This window comes from Pleurodeles waltl, chromosome 6 (assembly GCF_031143425.1).
Source record: "Pleurodeles waltl isolate 20211129_DDA chromosome 6, aPleWal1.hap1.20221129, whole genome shotgun sequence".
Classification (NCBI taxonomy): Eukaryota; Metazoa; Chordata; class Amphibia; order Caudata; family Salamandridae; genus Pleurodeles; species Pleurodeles waltl.
In genome coordinates this window covers 1,670,222,145-1,670,241,588 of record NC_090445.1, presented here as the reverse complement: position 1 = coordinate 1,670,241,588, position 19,444 = coordinate 1,670,222,145, and the positions used below count along the sequence as shown (strand labels likewise).

General features: G+C 41.6%; 1 protein-coding gene across 2 annotated transcripts in view; it reads right to left on the bottom strand.

Moving 5' to 3' along the window:
- The window catches only part of CNTRL (centriolin), a 579,099-nt gene that overhangs the window by 552,777 nt on the left and 6,878 nt on the right, over positions 1-19,444 (bottom strand). For both annotated transcript variants that reach the window (XM_069241657.1, XM_069241658.1), the window contains exons 2-5: positions 15,279-15,513; positions 10,258-10,391; positions 3,895-4,025; positions 485-626 (exon numbers count right to left, since the gene is read on the bottom strand). In XM_069241657.1, coding sequence (XP_069097758.1) covers positions 485-626; positions 3,895-4,025; positions 10,258-10,391; positions 15,279-15,480 — 609 coding nt within the window. In that variant the 5' untranslated portion in view covers positions 15,481-15,513. The remainder of the gene's footprint in view (positions 1-484; positions 627-3,894; positions 4,026-10,257; positions 10,392-15,278; positions 15,514-19,444) is intronic.

The window sequence follows — 19,444 nt, the reverse complement described above, 5'->3', positions numbered from 1 at the left end:
TTTCTAGGTTATCCCCAAAATAGGCCATCTTTGGTTCTTTCCAGATATGTGGTTATAGTTTTATATTCTACCATCATGCAAATATCGTTCTAAAAGAAACAATATTGAAAAATAGCTGAATTTTCGATCACAATATCATGACTTTGTTGGTGTTCACAATCATCTAAATTGCCACCTTCAACTTCAGAAGACACAACTTGAACCTGTCCTTACACTTGGCTCTGCAAATTGCATGCTATACTTCAGGATTTTCATGGTACTGTATTCCATCTGCAGATTTTAAACATATGCAGGGCCGGCAATTTGAGATTTGCTATTTCTAACTGCACATGTTGTTTTCCTGCCTACCGAGTTCAATTTAGCTATGCAGGTACTATTGTGACAAAGACCAATTCTTAATACATGTAAAACTTTAAAAAATAAAATCAACACCATCATTGATGCAGGTAAACAACTTGCATCAGTTGACTTTATTCAGACTTACAGAGGAGATCCTATTTTGCTTCAGATTTAAGACGCAAAGAGATCGCAGCTTCTTCCCCAGCCAAGGGGGGATGTGCTCAATGTTGTTCCCGGCTAGGTTCAACGTGTGAAGATTCTGCATGTGTTCTATACCTTCAATTTTACTGCAAGAGCAAAAGAATAGCAACATTTTGGATAGTTATCAAAACGTTCATCTAACACAACCAGAATCAAAGGGATTGAAATGAGTCTGACGTCACTATCATTGCAATATGTTTGTCTGAAGAAAATCAAAAATACTTCTGCAGTTCATACAAACATTAAGAAAGACTTTTGGCTTCTACAAGCACACGCACAATGAAGGAGAAAGCATACATAAAGAGTCTCAGGGGATGGGAGCATACAGAGGAGATTAGGTTCTGGTCATAAAAGATTTTGGCAAATGCAAGCGCGAGGGGATTCATTGTGCATTTATAGACTTCATGACATTCAAAAGTTGTGTTTTTTCCCACTTTCAGAGGAGAGAACAAATTCATTTTTTCAAACCGTTCATGCTAACAGTAATACAGGTCCTTGTATGAAGAGCTGCAATGATAAAGGTCTTGTGGGGGTAGTGCATGGGTACGCGTAATCATTTCACCAAGGGCGAAAATATTTGGTCTATGATATGCCCGAGACCACATAATTGCCAGCAGAGTGGCGGTCGAGTGAGAGGGTTTGGAGGGGAGGAGGGCATTAGCCTTAAGGTGATGTGGGGAAAGAGAAGTTTATGCATCTAGTGGATGAACTAAACAATGTAAAACCAGAAAACCTGGGATTAATCCCAGCACCCCACTTTATCAAACTATGTGATCCTAGGCAACTGTTTCATTTCACTTTTCCGCCTCTTTCTTCATTAACACATATAAGAGGACCTCAAAATACATGAGTTCAGGATGTGCGCTGTACAAAACCTTCTCCTTAATAAACTGTAATGTTGTTCATGTATAATAGAAACCCTGGCCACCCAAAGAGTACAGATAACTGACTTGCCTCTTTAGTTCACTGTTGGCATTGTTGTCAGAATAGGGGGGAGAATTAATGTTTCTAAATTCATGTTTGAAAACTATCACTTTTAAACTAATCCTTCTCAATGCACTGATATAATCAATTGTACTGAGGTGAAAAGGTTCTGCGTATTAATTAAATACACTTTTGAAGAGACTGTCTTATTTTAGTAGTAGTGTGGAGACCAGTGTGAGGGTATGTGTGCGAGTAAGAGAGAGGAGGATTGATAGTGAACTGATGAGGGAGCTCAGACCTCCACCTTTGTTATTGTCTGAAGTGTGGGAGAAAATGAGCTGTAAAGTGTAGCTATGGGCGTAGAGAGTCTGTGACAAAGATAGTCTTGTTGCTGACCGATCTAGAGTTTCACATATAGAAGAGTGTAGTGCAGGGTGTTTAGTTGTGGTCTCTACACTCATGTTTTTCATTGTATTCCATGAACAACAAAAATGAGGGCTTGCTAGGGCGACAAAGTGGCATGCGTATAAGGGTGCGTAGGGATGGGTGAGCAGTGTGTAAGGGGCAATGGATGGTCAGAAAAGCACAAGACCTTATGGAGTAGTCTTATAATAAGAGGATGGAGTTTGTAACTGGGTAAAGCATGAGATTAAACGTAAACGTGAGATTCAGAACTAGCATGAGGGTAGATATGCCTGGGGTGTAAGTGAGAATACATTAGGAAAGGACTATTTTGGAAATAATATATTGAAGGAACCTCATATATTAGCCTGAAATAAAAAAACATTAGGATAAAATTCATTTTTAAGGACTACATTCTTAGACGGAGTATTGATTCAGGACTCTCAAGCTGTACTATGTCGGCTGTAAGATGTTCAGACTTTGTGCCACTTGTTAGTTTACTTTTTCTATCGTGCAACACACAAAAAGTTACTGTCTGAACTTTTTTGTGTTGCACGATAGAAAAAGTAAACTAACAAGTGGCACAAGCAAAGGTTGTGTGAACTTATAAGAAAATCAGGACTGGATGAATATTGCGCACCTGAGACAACATGAGTTTTTTGTTGCATTGGGATCGTACAGCGTTTCTACCACATGTAGATTTATAATTATAAATTAAACAAAAACAATTGAAGACTGCATCACGCAAGGCAGCAAAAGCCTAATTGTAGATCTTGTTTTGAAGGACAAATATGAAACAGGAGAGTTTGTACTCGCCAAGAAACATAGTGGTTACAACCCCAATACAGGATGAGAGGTCAAATATTTTCAAACCAATGCTTACATAAATCTCAGTGAAATACTTGTACAGAACAAGTATCTCTACTGGATGCCAACACTGCTTTTGTGAGCACTGATGACATTGGATGCCCATGTAAATATTGTGTTCTTCATGAAGCAAGAAATACCCATATTTTTCTATTTTGGAATTCTCACAAAGTTTGAACATAAGGGGAATGAAGTAAAGCAATGTAAAACATTTTGCAGGGCAAAGTATTGAGGAATGTTCCATATATGAGAACAAAACTCACATTGCTCATTTCAAAATTGATACCCTCTGCGAAGACCAATTTGATATTTCAAAAAGATTTTAGAAGCGCTTTGATACTATTACTTCTGAATGAGCACTACAAAAAGCCTGTAATGCCTGGACACAATGTTTCAGCTCCCATGGAAACAAAAGTCAATCCATCATATAATTTGTAAACAGTGGCAGACAGTTCCTTCACTCCTGCTTGTTCACAATGGTGTTTCCACAGCAGCAAGCAAAAGACACAACGCATATTGACCATGAATGAATGAGACATGGACTGCTGCTTACAGGATTACTGAAGTCTTTACCAAGCTTTGCACGTGGTGCTTGAAATTCATTGCTCCTAATCACAGGAATCTCTCCAAGGCACTATTCTCCATGATCGCAGAAATACTAATGTAAACGTTTCTTAACATACGTTTACTCTATACTACAATAATGACCTAACCAAAGCATCTACATAACAAAATGAAGCTGCAACAAGCATTAGGTACATAGAAACTGAAACCATGCACTGAATATTTGAAGACTCAAAAGGGACTTTGTGCTCTGCTATTTCACCTCACAAAATTAAATTAGCATAATATGCAATGATATCACTGTAAACACAGACGTCTAACACAAGTCTGAGACGTGGAGCAGTGGCATCTACAAAACAAGTATGTTCATTACTAATGTATATTGAGGCGAAGAACATCCACCCATCTCCTAGCAGAGCAGGCATGAGGCAGCAGACATGGATCTGATCTCCTCACCTGCTGGGAAGCACAACTTCGACCTGAACGTGCATGTAAGTACATCACTTTTCAGTTAACAAATAAATGATCATAGCAATGTTACGGTCTTTAAAACAGTTTAAAGACATCCCAAAAACTGATCTGTTTCTTTGAACTTACCCAATTTTGTTATATGACATATTGAGTTTACGCAACTTAGTCTGCTTCTCAAGTTTCTCCATTTTCTCAATCAGGTTGTAGCTGAGATTTAAATTTTCAAGTCTATCGCATTTCTCCAGATTTTCAATGTACTATAAATAAAACAGATTAGTCTTTGTAGTCATTTTTGCATATTTGAACGAACTGCTGAATATAAAAATAAAGAAAATAAAGCAAGTGGCCATTCTAAGATCATATTTTCACTCTTGCCACTAGGTAGTTATAGTTAAAAACACGTTTCATTAAGTGTTTTTTGATTTGCCTACATCTTTGGCACCATTTGACGAATCTTCCCGAAAGTTTTCAAAAAAAGTGCCCTGGTTATTCTTTTTGCACACAGAAAGTTTGGAGTGGTCCATCAAGCGAGGGCCCGAGAAAAAGGGGGGTGGTGGGAGGGGGTGGATAAAAAAAAAGTTGCATTTCCCATGTTAATTCCTATAGGACCCTTAGAAACTACTACAGTCCGAGCCACTGGACGGAATTACAACAAATTTGGCAGAAAGCTAGCTTTCGGTTCGCAGATTACGCTTTTGTTTATTTGGTGTTGATCCGTTCAGTAGTTTAAGGGAAATTAAAGAAAATCTTAATTTGTATATCGGAGGTCACGAATATTTGCAAATTTTTACAAATGCGCACACAAATAGAAGTGCTGTAATTGGCTGGCCAAAACTTGAACAGAAAGTTGTGGCCACCATTTTATACCACGGGAGAGGGCCCATGGGGCTCAAAAACAAAATGAAAAGTAGCATGAAAGGTCAGGGTGGAGGTACCCCGACCCCAGGAGTGTGATTATAGCGGTGTCAGAGGGTCAAATTACAGGTTTAAATTATTTTATTTCACCATGCATGATATTAGCGATTAATCGAGATTAACCACTTTTGTTTTTAATTCACACTCGTCATACATTAATTCATTCACTCATACATGCACTGAGACTAATGTGCCCACTCACACGCCCACTCAGACCCTCATACACCCACTCACAGACCCAGTCCCTCACGCACCCACTTACAGACCCAGACACTCATGCACCCACTCACAAACCCTCATGCATGCACTCACAGGCCTACTCAGGCACTGCCGCACCCACTCGCAGACCTTCTCAGACACTGAAGCACCCATTCAAGACCCACTCAGACCCTCACGCACCTACTCACAGACCCACTCACAAACCCACTACAACCTCATGCACCCATTCACAGACCCACTCATACACTGACACACTCACAGACTCACTCAGACCCTGACTCATCCATTCACAGACCCACTCAGACCCTCACGCACCCACTCACAGACCCACTCAGATCCTGAAACACCCACTCACAGGACCACTCAGACCCTCACGCACCCACTTTCACACCCCAACACTCTCACGCCCAGAGACACCCTCTCACACCTGTTCTCAGGAAGAGAGACAGACGGTTCAGCTGTGCATGATGCGGGGTTGGGTGGTTATGGGTTTGGGCCGCAGGCCAGGCCCTGTGGCTAAGCTCTGCTGCTCACGACCAAAAGCCATGTGCGGCACTGGTCTGGGTGGTTATCAGAGGCTGGCTGCAGGCCAGGCCCTGTGGCCAACCCCTGCTGCGCATGAGCCAAAAGACATGCGCAGCAGTGATTAGCCTGACATATGGGGCCTAATTATGACCCTGGCGGTCAATAGACTACCAGGGTCAAGGTCGGACCGACGCCAAAGTGGCTTTTGCCACAGTCGGACTGGATTACTAGTCCTCTTTCCACCAGCCTTTACATGATGGTAGCCCACCAGTGCAGGGGCCCCCATGGACAGGCCCCATCATTCTTTCCACTGCCCAAAATACAGGCAGTGGAAATCGAGACAGGTGCTGCTGCACCCACTGCACTGTCACATTGGTGCCAGCTCGATTACGAGCCGGCATCAATGTTAAGGCCCTGCTTTGAACTTCTAATAGGGTCGGCGGTATTCAGGCCACAAAGGTGGCCTGATGATAGTATGAGTTTGGCGGGCGGCCTCCGCCCCCGAAAAACTCGTAATGGGGGCCATAGTAATGAAAATTACTAAACGTTATAGAAATTCACTGAAAAACCAAAGGTTACAGGGGCGTTACAGTTAGGCTCACATTTTAAACGTACAAAACCATAGAAATTCACCTGTTAGAGTTATCTCAAGTAACTATAACTCATGTCCTAAAGTAACTATAACTTGCGCCACTGCCATGCACAGTTTTTTCGTAAAAATATTTACTGTAAATATTACAATGATATTATCAGTGATAAGTGGGGTATTTAGAAGTGCATGGCAGGGGCGTGAGTTATAGTTAGCTTAAGGCATGAGTTATAGTTACTTGAGATAATTAACTATAACAAGTAAATTTCTATGCTTTTGTACATTTAAAATGTGAGACTTACCATAACGTTCTATATATATATATGCCGCATACACTGTTACCGGAATCCCGAGGCACATCTCCGTGGCGGTCCGAGCGTGGACCCGGAAATCCACATATCATATGTGATCAAGGCTACGGCTGAAACGCGTTGTAAGGAGGCTTTGTTTTTTATTAAAACAACGTATGCAATTACAAACGTTGTTCGAGCATCTCCTCTTATTCAGGGATGCAATGTCACACACATATCTATCTATATACACAAGCACACTTACATATACTATTATTATATTATATATATATATATATACACACACACACACACACACACATATTATAGACACACACATATATCACACAACACACTTTTTTTCAGGTCTTTCTGAAGGAAATATTTAAACAATTAAAGCCAACATTGCCTAGTAATCACCACTGTCTCAATTTAGAAGTACAACAACTCTCAAACACTGGCAATCAGCAGGTGTCTGTCCCACCCTTTACAACATTTCAAACTACACACCAACAGTATGAGCTTACTCACAACTGAGCACCAGTGCATGCTTGAATAGTCAAATGATCTTTTTAACTATAGCCAGCTGTACCAGGATTTCAAACATCGTCATCTTAAATCCCTTTTGTCTTATTTCAAGAAATGTGTGGACTTGAAAAAATTGTACGCAAACAGTATCCTATTGAAAATGACTATCGGACTTCTGCTTGTGGAGCTGCATAGTAAATTCAATGAATCAAGAAAAGACATAATAATGCTAAAATTACTTCTTGACTTGAGTCACAGCAGGACGTCAACCTAATTACGATATGGGGTTCTTATCTAAACTTAATGTGGGAAATGGTGTCACTACCGACTACCATAAACACTCTTTCGGCCACACTTTTACCAGTATCATCTCAGTACTACTAGTACTCATCAGGCAAATTGACAATAGTTCTACTGCGGGCCGTAGGCTTACACTATTCTCCCAGATGTGGGGGGAGGGGAGGACATCAAGGTGGCGACAGCACAGACTGGTTTAAAAAGGTTACAAAGGTTATTTATGAGAATCTGGTTAACATATCATGTTTTATTGTTCAAATTATTGAGTATTTATAATTCACATGCACACACTAAAGATCAAGCATGACTTTGTTACATTCCCTGCTACTGAGCTGTCCTAATAACTTGTGTTATTTTATATGTTAATAGCTGTTCTTCCTGTAAAAATCAAGTATGTAAAAGGTTTTTTTCAAGGTGTTAATAGCAATGATTTTAATTCCTCTTATACAATAAAACATAAACGATTATAGATAAGGGATGCTGCTTTCAGTAAAAACGTAGGGGCTCTAAATAGTTTCTCTCCATTTGCAAGTAACTGTTTAGCCTGTATAGTTTCAATTCTATTTCGCCTGAAATAGATGGAAACCGTAAGGAGAATCAAGAGGATTATGCAGCTCTCATTCCTAATTCACTCTAATGCTCATAGTGAAATCACAGAGTTGAATGTTGGTTAGAAACACAATAGATTGTACTTTACTTGCTGCCTTGTTTTCAGCCTGAGTTGGTATATCTGCTTTGTCGACTAGTTGGAGGGACATCAATTGAAGAATTTCATCATGAATTCATTGGTTTATATTTTTTATTTCACTCCACATTGAATATTCCCATGCCAACATGCACAATGCCACCTTAACCTTTGTCCCAGTAAATAGTGGGAAGTCACAAAAGATTTGCAGCCAATGAAAGATAGCAAAATTCAAAGGGGTAATCCAGTGAATAAGGTCATACTAGATCTCAAACCCCAAGCAGACATCAAACAACAAAGCCAGGTTCTACAGTGGCCAATGCTGGTAAGAAAAAAAAATGAAAGACCAGCAGTGAAAGGGTGCATGCACCTTTTCGTGCAGGCTACAATGGCAGGCCTGAAGACATAGTTTGGATGGGCTCCCATGGGTGACATAATACATGCTGAAGCCCATGGAGGACCCCTGGTGTACCAATGCCCTGGGTAACTAAGAACCATATGCTAGGGACTTACAGTGGTACATCAGTGTGCCAATTGTGCGGTGTAAGACATACCAAAGCAACCAAATTTAGAGGAGGCAGCACAATCACTGGGGTCTTGGTTAGCAGGATCCCAGAGAAAACAGTCTAAACATACTGATAAACAGGCAAAAAGTTGGGGTAACCATGCCAAAAAGAGTCACTTTCCTACAGTCCTGACAGCCACCGAAGGCAGCTCGAACCCCAAGACCTCAGCTGCTCTTCACACCACCAGGTACTAAGACACCCCCTGCTCCATAGCCAAGGTAGGGGGAGAAACCTTGCCGTCATCAGGGAAGCTGTACAGACCGCTGGCTTCACCCAGTTCCTGAGCCCAGTCCGTAGGGTTTTCTAGCTGGCTTTCTAAAAGGTCAAGCAACCACGCCATACTCTTATCGAACTCATACCCTTTAGAATAAGGGTCAGGATCTGACCTAGGGAGCAAGGTTTCTGCTGAAGTAGGAATCGGCATTGAGCAACGCTGGTCCGGCTCTGTGTCGGAGCCAGCAATAAATATGGGGTTGATGCCAAGCACAGACCCGGGCAGCGCCAGGAGCGTCGGCGCCGGTACCATCATCGGGGCAAGGTTTCAATGGTACGACTGACACCAATTCAGATCTGGAAGTTGATCTCTGGGTGCCCCCCGAAGCCGAGGTTGAAGGCACTGGTGCGGAACACAAGGAGGTCACTCCAACAAGGGGGGTGGGGGGCTGCCCAAAGATAAGGCGCATGGGCTTGTAAAATTCCTTCAAATAAGCAGGGGTGGCTCCAGCTGCTGAAAACTCAGGGAGGTACAGAGCTGACCTAGAAGTAGGCCTAGACCGCATCGCATCATTTGACCAATGGGATAAAGTCGGCGAATGCTTGTGCTTCTTTGACTACTTTTTATGCTTACCCGAGTGTCCCGAAGATTTTAAATGCCCCAACGATGACGAATGGTGAGGCCTCCACAAGCGGTCTCGGGCCTCCCTCTTGACAGAGACCGGGTCACGAGTAGCTTTTAGGACTGCTCCCTGAAAGCCTTTAGATTCATGACCTGGAATTCGGCGCACAACTTTGGGTCATGGTCGAGCTCCAACCACCACAGATACACGAGGTGCGGATATGTCACAGACACCATCTGGTGACAGGAGTTGCAAGGCTTGAAGCCGGTCTTCCATGACTACATCCTTAATGCATCAAGGAGTAAAAAAAAAAAACATCGAACAAAAGTCAAAAGTCCTGTCAAAAAGTGCCTGTAGGGGTAGCTCTCTTCAGATTTGCGCGTAGGCTGTGGCGGGAAGAAAGAACTGATGTTAGCGTGCCAGGGTGGCGCCTATATACGACCCATAACGTCATATCCGGCGACCGCAATACCAACGACGGACGCCAAGTCAATCGACTCCACCTGATGGTGCACAGGGGAATTGTGCAAAGAAAAATCGCCAAATCCAGACTGAAGCGGGGTGGGGGGAATTGAAAGGTAAGGAATCTGCAACTAGAAGTCTCTATCAGATAACTTCTTTACACGTTGTTCCTTTGCCAAGCCTTACTGCTCGCAGCCACAACTACCCAGGGTTGAGCTGAAGGTTGAGTAAACATACTTGACTGGACCCAAAACAATATTTGAGAGTGTACTGCACAGCAGGGATACCTAGCCATACCATATAGTACACCCAAACTCCTCACACATGGTGAGGATGACATATGTCCTCGAGTGACTGTTAATAAGCTGGGTTTCAGCCACAGAACTGGCCCTTTATTAAACCTCTTTGAAAGACTTCAGTCAGCAAAGACCTTACTCCCTCCAGTGAAGTCCCAAAACACCCAAATCAAATAATAGATTTGCCTGCTAAAGACAACATATTTGACTTAAATGGTTTATTAGAACTATAAACTGCATAAATATTGCATAGGTTAATGGCGATTTTTTTTAGCTCTCACCTTAAATTTTTTACCACCATCCTTAGAGAGAGACAGATTAAGAGAGTTCACAAAAGCGATATTTTCTTGTTTTGACACCTTCTTTATCAGTGATTCTGTGATATAACGAATTCCAGTAATCGTTCCATCTTCATCTAAAGATAAAAATACAACATAATTCAGTTAAAAGTACCTAACTATAAGCAGTGCATTTTGTCTTAGAATAATACAATTAATAACTCACAATACAATTATTACCTCATTTAGGCTCTGAATATAAGAGGAGTTGGGTGGAATTAGTAGAATTAGGTCTCAGATAAAATGGGCTCTAGGTTCCCAGTGCAAGACAACTAGACCAGCTTTTATCATCCGTCAAATTCAGTCAGCAAAATCATATGAGGCCTGGCTGAGAGGAACTCCAGCAACGGCTCTCAGCTGACCCTCCCCTATTTTGAGGGACAACGTGAGCATAAAATACAACTCTTACCCTCCTGTTCAGAGCAGGTGGTAAACAGAAATGATAATCCACACAGAAATGGGACTTACCAGCAGAATATGACATGGAAAAAACAGGTTTGGAGCATATTCCCCCATTCTGTGGGGGTTTATTTCTGATAGCCAGTTTTAGGGCAGGGATAACCCAATTAAAATGTATTTCCAGCACAAACTGTATCTCTGCACAAATCTCCAACTCATTTGTTGGTGGGGCCTAAGCCTAGGTACATGATGGAACTGGAATTTAAGAGGCACCACAGAAGGAAGGCAATTTTTTAAATAAGTAACTGTCTAAGGGGATCATTATCTAACTAACAAATCTAATTCTGTGGACAATAATCACTTTGGTGTTTGCTTTTGAAACAACTTTCTTCGAAAAATGCTGTGAATATCTAAAACATGCTCAAACTTTGGCTTACCGCTAGGCAGCGAGCCACAACCCAGGTGAAACACAAACTAGTTTAATGATGCATCACTTGCCATTATCTCCCTGGCTCACTGTACAGCCTGGCCAAATATATATGGATTAAGATTTGAGCATTCAAATTCCTGCTCCACAGAAGCCAACATCTAGTACCATTTCTAGTACCACATCCACTTTATTATCCAAGAACTTTGAAATATATTAAACATTTTCCTCTTATTTATCTTTGTTTTACCCCCATTCATCTTGACCTAGCCATAGCATTAACACTGTAACTCTTTCCAATCTTTACTTTCCTATTGCCATAATATTGGCATCAACAGTTCTGCTCCACAATAGCTCTCTCTGTCTATCAGTCCGCTCCTCCTCAGTAGCACAGGACTTCAAGGGATTCCCACTGAACTCTTTACCAGTTGAGAAGAACCTCAAGTGTCAGTCCTAGGTCTACTCCTGTGTACCACCAAAGCTAGCAACATATTTTCCTCTTTTGGCTTTTCCTATCCTTTTTGATGTTTAGGTTTGATTTTGAGGACATAACTTGAAGTCCTTTCAAACCTTCTCTATCTGCCTACGCAATGTCAAGGTATTTTGGTGGAATGTTCAACCCTTCATTACACCACCATCACCAAAGCACAAACATTAAGCATGAGAAAATACACCTATATCAGCAGCATAAATGGAAAAGATCTGCTGCCTTTTTATTTTTCACACTCCTTTGTCTGCAAGCTAATTGTGTCCTGGCTTCGGGTGTGCCAAAAATCCACCATAGATGGTAAACTTGTCTGCAAAATAATTGGGGGCGCTGGTCATGATGGTTTTATAAATTATGCAGCTGATTTTGAAGATGGTGTAGGCCATGTTGATCCTAGTTCTTTAGGCCCTGGGTGAGACTTGCTGCTACATACTGGATACCTTTAGGAAGTGCCAGTGTGGAGTCTGGAAGGCCATGGAGCAGGGTGTTATCAATCTAGATGCAAGAGCAAGCAAGCAAGCAAGAGCTTGAACAGCAGTTCTGAAGTCACTTTGTGGAAGAAATTGAGTACTGGAAGAGCTGGCATGATGCAGTCAATGTGTTCCTTGAGGGTAAGGTCGGGATCCGTGGTGAATCCAAGTAACTTGGCAATTGGTGAAAGTTGGGGTTCGGAACCATCAAGGTTCACTTCATTGTGCCAGATCTGTACTGTTTTATTTTCTCCTTGGCAGTAACACGAATTACTGGGTTGTGCTTTCAGTAGGACATCCACGTCTGATGATGTGTGTTGGATGTCTGAAGCAGAAGAGACTTTCAGGTATAGCAGTGTATCATAGGTATATGTGCAAATCTTGATGATGCTATATGTGAGTAGGGCAGCACGCAGCTCCATGTGGAGGTCGAAGATGACAGGAGACAGTATGGAACCCTGGGTGACTCCAAAGATTATAGGGATATTTTGGGACATTAAGGTGCACAAGTGATCAAACTGGCATGATAGGTAAGGTAGGAGGAGAACCTGCTTGCCAATGTACCCCATTCAAGACTCCAGGGTGCACTGGGTGGGTGGGGGTGTGTAGTCGATTGTATCAGAAGGCAGGGGGTCATCTTCATCTGCAGTAAGGAAGGCATCATCTACAATGTATGAGGTAGCGGTCTCCATGCTGCAGGAGAAGGTTATCCTTAATGTGATCTTGGAGTTGAACATCATGCCAATGAATGGTAGGTGAGTAATGAGCCACTAACCGGCAAAGTAGTCAGGGTCTAGGGTAGATTTCTTTAGAAGAGGGATAATTTGCCTGCCTTGAGAGCTTCTGGAAAGATGCCTTGAATGGAGGCATTGACAGCGGTAAATAAGGATGAGAGAATATCTCCAGAGAGAGGTTAAGTCATCATCTTTGTATGAAATGGTTTTGATGGAGTTAAGAATGTGAGTGACATCTGCTAGAGAAAGGGGTTTGAAGGCTGACCTTTGAAGGATACTATAGGAAGGTCTGGGCACAAAAGACGAAGCAGGTTTTGTGTTGTTGATGTGCTGTTGGATCTTCTGCACTGAAGAAATGCTTCATGTCGTAGCACTTTTCTGTGGACTGAGGAACAGGTAGGTCTGGCAGTGGGTTATTGCAGGACATGGTCTTGAACAGTGTCCCAGTTCTTTGGTGGGTTCCTTGATGGTATTGGAATAGTATTTTGCTTTGGTTGCTGTGATGGCCTATCCACGTGCGTGAAGGGACTTCAGCATCATGTTGTCACTGTAGGTTCTGTTTTTCATTTTCTTTCCTCTCTGTGGTTAGTTTGTAGGCGAGGTCTTTAAAGTACAAAGGTGCTTAAGGCTTTGGCTTCCACTTTGTTTTAATTAAAGTGACAGCCAACTTACAGTGCTCCCTCGATAGTATTTCTGCCTACAGGAGAAGGTTAGACATTTTACTGTCAGAACCTTATTCAAACTGACAGATGCATCACTCGCCTTCCTCACACGGTAGGGAGTCTCAAAAACAACAAATTACCCACATACACAAGTTATTGAAAATTATATTTAAAGTAGTAGAAGGTGTCCTCCTGTACTGCTTTTCCAACATATTGACCTCTAAGGAGTTAACATCCAACAACCAGAACTTGCTGATCACATCTGAATCACCATGTTCAGATGTCAGATTCTGATATCTCTACCTTTTAGGCCTCCATCAATGAAACACACAGCCCCCTGAGATAAGATCTTGTCCCTACTTTACTCAATGAGTTTAAAAATACATCACAATTGTATTACAGTCATTTCAAATGAAAAAATACAAATAACCAATAATGTATCAAAATTGTAAATAGGTCTATCATACAACTATACAGTATAACATGTATATTGTTTTCTTCCTGAATCACCCATTCTGGTTGTGTTATATATCCTTTGGGTCTATTATGATATGTTACTTCTGTGGTCTTTTTAGGCAGTATTTCTGATGGAAATATCATGTCGCCTGTACAAAATAACAAACATTTTTGATTGGGACAAACCAGTAGGTGGTAAAACCATAGTGGCAGTCATTCATGGCTCCAGCTTCTTTTAGTGATGAGTAACTCCATGGACCACAGTCACTGAATAATGTCATCCAGGTGGTACTCCAACAATACTCGCAAACCAGATTGTTTGATTTAAATATTCTTTTATTAAAACATGTTTAAAAAAAAAAAAAAGAATTTTGGCAAGGGAGGAAATTACGAGAAAGAACAATTATGGCATAAGACTGTGTTTGTAGTAAGACAGGGTAAGAAGCGGAGTTTACGTTTCTCACATTTTAGTGGTCAAGGGGGAAGAGCAGTAAAAGTGATGGGAGAGAATGTGTGAAATCAGATTGGTAAAATTGCCAGAATGCAGGATGGCACTGTGATTTTAAGTGTGGGCATAAAGAGGTTATATAACAGGTCAAATAGTTCACTAAAAGGGTATCAATCCATACTAAAGGTCAAGGAGGTTATGGACTTTTAACTAGCTTTGACTGATAAAATATATAGTCTGCATTACACTAGCCTCACTACTGCCATAAATCGAGACCCGAACCTGTACCCATTACAGCATATCTTAGCAACAGGCAAATGGGGATGCAGAATATATTCCCAAAATGGTCCTTGAAATAGCCATGTCTTCTGTGTGACGTGATTGCACTCTACTCAGGTGATGGCCTCCCTGGCCCAAACAAACTAACTAACCTTACACAAGCTGTAAGACACCGCCTTGATACTTTGTTTTCAAAATTAAATAAAGTTCTAAGTTCTACAAAAAACAAGCTATTCAAACTTTTAACTGTCAAGCACAGAAAGTAGTTATTAATTAATATTCCAACATTTCCATTTCCCACAATATAATTTCTTTGCAAAAAATGTCACACGCACATTAAGTTTAAGTCTAGATAGTCACTAAATCATTCATGTAATGCAGAAATATACCTAATATCAAGCAAACACTGATTATAGACAGATTGACCTGTGATTTCTAGCCCAGCTGGTGTTCATCTGACTCAAGAGGCTAAACCCCCATATAGTGTAAAGAAACTTCCTAATCATACTCATCTTACCATTATGCAAAATACTCTCCCATATAGCATTGGTCCACAAACTGTTCCATAATAACCCCTACTACCCAACGGTATCCAATCTCACCTTCATCAGTCTGGAATTCAGGAGGAGGGCCTGTGTCACTTTCGTCAGCTATGTCATATTGTCTTTTCTTCTGGGTTCTGGTTTTGTACGGTGTAGGAGCTCTAGTTCTACCAACAGGGGAGGGTGTCCTTGATCCCGGACTTGGCAATGTTGACAATGGACTCCTACTGGCTGGCATAGTGCTCTGCTGACTTTTTTTCATTTGCACAGAATGAAGTCAAACATCCGGTACAAGCTACAAAAATAAATAGTACATTTAATATTTTAACAACATTTTCTTGAAACTATTGAAGATACAAAGGAACAACAGGTAAAGGAGTGAGTTGCTTTCTAAACCCTTATATTTTCATAATTTCCATACTTCTGATGAAGTTTCAAAAGATTGTACCCAAGTCAGAACTCAACTTTAAGATGATCAGCACATACAGCACGAGTCACAAATTTTTCAGAAAACGTTTCTACCATTTCATAATATATGCACGGTTTTTATAGATGTGCATCTATATATGGATTTAGACAATTCATCAGGAGTATTCAGAGTATTCGTCAGGTGTATGCACAGTAATCTACCAAATCGTAGATTCCCATGTATGCTTGTCATCATATATATTACTCAATAAAAGAACAGTCTGTCCCACCCCCCTTTCCAAACTGCTAAGTAAATGTCACATTTTGTCTTCTGAAAACCCATCACACGTACTGGAAAATAGTGACATCCTCCCCCGTCCCCAACACCCTCCCCACTTAATCTTTATTGGAATCCAGGAACCCCCTGCTGAGTCACTATTGTAATCCAGGGACCCAGGCCTAGGCAATTTTGAATATTTGAAACACAAAAATACATAAACAAGCATTCATCAAAGAAAGACATATGATTAAGTATTTTGTTTAATTCACAAATATAAAAAAAAATCTAAATTTTAATCGGAATGTTGGAGCTTTTCTAAATTCACTTGCCCATACTATATTCTGTTTAACGCACGAGCACTGCTCCCCAAATCAATCTGAGGATGCCAACTTAATTTTTAGCCTCAAATATCAAATTCCTTCACATTTACAGAACATTTTAAAATTTTACATTTTGCTTCTTTATTTATATAGATTTTATTAATCTGTTAATATTATTTAATTTTAGAAGCAGTAAACCCTTCCTTGCCACGGAAAGAGGACAGTCGCAGTCTTGCTGGGGAAGAGGTGGAAAACCCCCATCTGACTAGTGGGGAGGGACAAGAATAGAAGACAAGCCTTGCTAGGGTGGAAGGTAGAGGGTTAACACGCTAAGTGCTGTATTGGTGAATTAGAAAGAGCATTAATTGGAGCCTTGCCTTCAGAACAAAGCCCAACGCCTCAATGTGTGGGAGGCAAAACAAGCCCAGCAGCCACACGGAAAACAAATTGCAGTACTGCATAGCAAGCTGGCTGGAGAGGTATTGTAAATCCAGAAGTGCAGGCAATGAGGCAGGGTGGATAAGACAAACCCAGCTGTAGCAGTGACAGGGGAGGGGGAGACAAAAACCCAGATGTGACAGCGACCAGGCAGAAAGAAGCCCAGGAAGGCAATCCACGGACAGTGAGTGTGTGGGCAGAAGCCCAGATGTGATGGTGATTGGGGGGGGGGGGGGGGGGGGGGGGGGGAGGTGAATAATACACAAGCACAGAAGTGGCAGTGATGGTGGGAGAGGACCTCACAGATGGATGTTCAGCACCTACCTGAACCTCAACCCCACCAAGACAGAACTCCTGCCATTTGCCAAGAACAGCAAGCAAGAAATAGTACAAACCTAACTCAAAGGCAGGAACCATAACAGTTTGAAACCGAAACGTTCACTGAATATCAATGAAGTAACACACTTTACCACCCACAACCCACTTACCTTTCCTATCATTGGTTGACTATATGCATGCCTTTGACAATGTACAGCACACTGCTGCCTTTTGGCTGGGTTCATGCTATATTAATAGCACATATACATGTGGTGTGGAAGACAAGTTTGCATGCGACAGTGGGGGAGGCAAGTCATATGTGACTCAGGAGAGACAAGCCCACACGTGTACAGGGAAACAAGCCACAACCTGCCAGACAAACAAGCCCAGGAAGTAGGGATGTGTCAACAGTCCAATGCTATTGTTTAGGTCTACAGGAGTGGACATGCCCTTGAAAGCAGTTCTTTGTTTAGGTGGTTCTCCCCTCAGGGTGTAGGCTGGCAGGCTGGAACTGGCTTTTTCCAGGGAAGGTGAAGAGAAAGAAACCTTCCTGCTCCATTCAAAGTGATGTGAACTCAATACCATGCACACTCACTTGGCCTGAATTCCCCAACCCCAGTCCCCCCCCGGAGAGGTGGGACAGTAAGGTCAGAAGAATAGGAACTGTTGGGAGACAGGAGCTCCAACTACCACTAAACTTCATGAAGCACCCTACCAACTCAGGCTGTATGCATGCAGGAGGAAGCAGAAAGTGGGAGAATACCACCTCTCCTGTACACAAGCACTGCTCACACCTACAGGAAATGGAGGAGAGGGTCTAGTCATGATAGACTACACAGATTTAAACGAAGTGCCAGTCGTCAGTATCCTCAAATAGGTATAAGTAAAAAGGCCAGCATCCTACGACTAAAGATAATCTGTCATCTCAATATTCAGTTCAAGGCTGTGTCATGGGGTTGGTAGTCACTCATGATAAAAGGAGTACTATTTTGACAGTATCCTGATCACCCAACAGAGGGTAGCACTCTGCTGGTCATTATTATCCAAATACATGTTGAACGCTTGTCAGGGGAATTGTGACAATTCCACCACACAGGAAAACATGCTGGGTCAGTCAGAGTGACAAAAAGAGCAAGATAGCTCCTGGCTACTGACCAGGAACTTTCGACCTACATCTGACAATTTGTGTAATGTTTGTTTGGTCAAATGGATGACTGTAATAAAATGAGAAATTGTATACTGAGGCAGAGGTTCAACTAGAAACTCATCAAAACAGTCTTAAATTTTTACACTTAATCATAAGAGGCTCATCATCACAGGGGTGGCACAGTTGACCCTGCCCCTATATAAAGTGAACTCTTCTGAAGAGAGATAGCCCTTGCTTCCTCTTGAACAAAGCTCATGTCAGCTCCATGACCAACAGCCACCCTCCATCAAACACACTGGCATCACAGTAACATCCGCACCTGAAATACTAATTGAGCACCAGAGATACAGCCTTTGAAGATTTAGGATGGTTTCTCAATTCCTCTGCACCTTTTTTGCCCTGTGTGCGCCTTTGACCCCAATCTAAAGAAAACACCTACAAACAAATGTTGAATCAGCTTCTACTGAGACATTCTCTTACCTACCTTACACACGCACACACACACATATACTGTCCACTCATTCTTTTGGCAAGGCCCCATTCCAGTTTCCACCTCACCGACAGATCTCCATCCACAACTAATGTTCTCTCCCCCTCTGATAACTCCATAATTCACATGGTCCTCCACATAACACCCAACCCCAAAACGAATATCAAAATTCCAGCTTCCAAATAAAAATTATTTTGATATGATCTAATTGATATTGAACTGACCCCACTTTTAGAAAGCACATCTATGCCATGCTTGTGTCAGTACTCCCATTAGCCACATTTAAAGCTATCTCTGCTACCTGCTCGTAGCCCTAAACAAACTAAAATTTTGCATTCAAGAACACCTTACAATGTATAAGTTCATCAGTGCATCGGCCTCTGTTTTAACTTGTCCAAAGCTATAAAACACAATCAGCTCTCACCTTGCTCTTTCACGCACCTCCTCTACATTGCCCAGGGTCACAACCAATGACTTTGCATCCTATTAATTATGCAAATCATCCAACACAGGACACAACGGCAACACTTACTCAACTTTAGCCACACTCCTAAACCCAAATATCCCTCACCACTTACTCCATCCTTTTTTTTTTTTTTTTTTTTTACTCTTTTCCCCTTAAGGGATGATCACTATACTCCAATCATGCAACTCTTCTCATACCACATTGGGTTCCTCCACAAACTAAGTAATAAAAACATTAGACATGCAACTCCACCCTCTCGGATGTCTACCGAAAGTGCTTCATATCAGCAGCTTTTGCTCCATAACAAAAAGAAAAATAATAAGAATAACAATAACAACGGTAATGCAGAACAGTCCTCT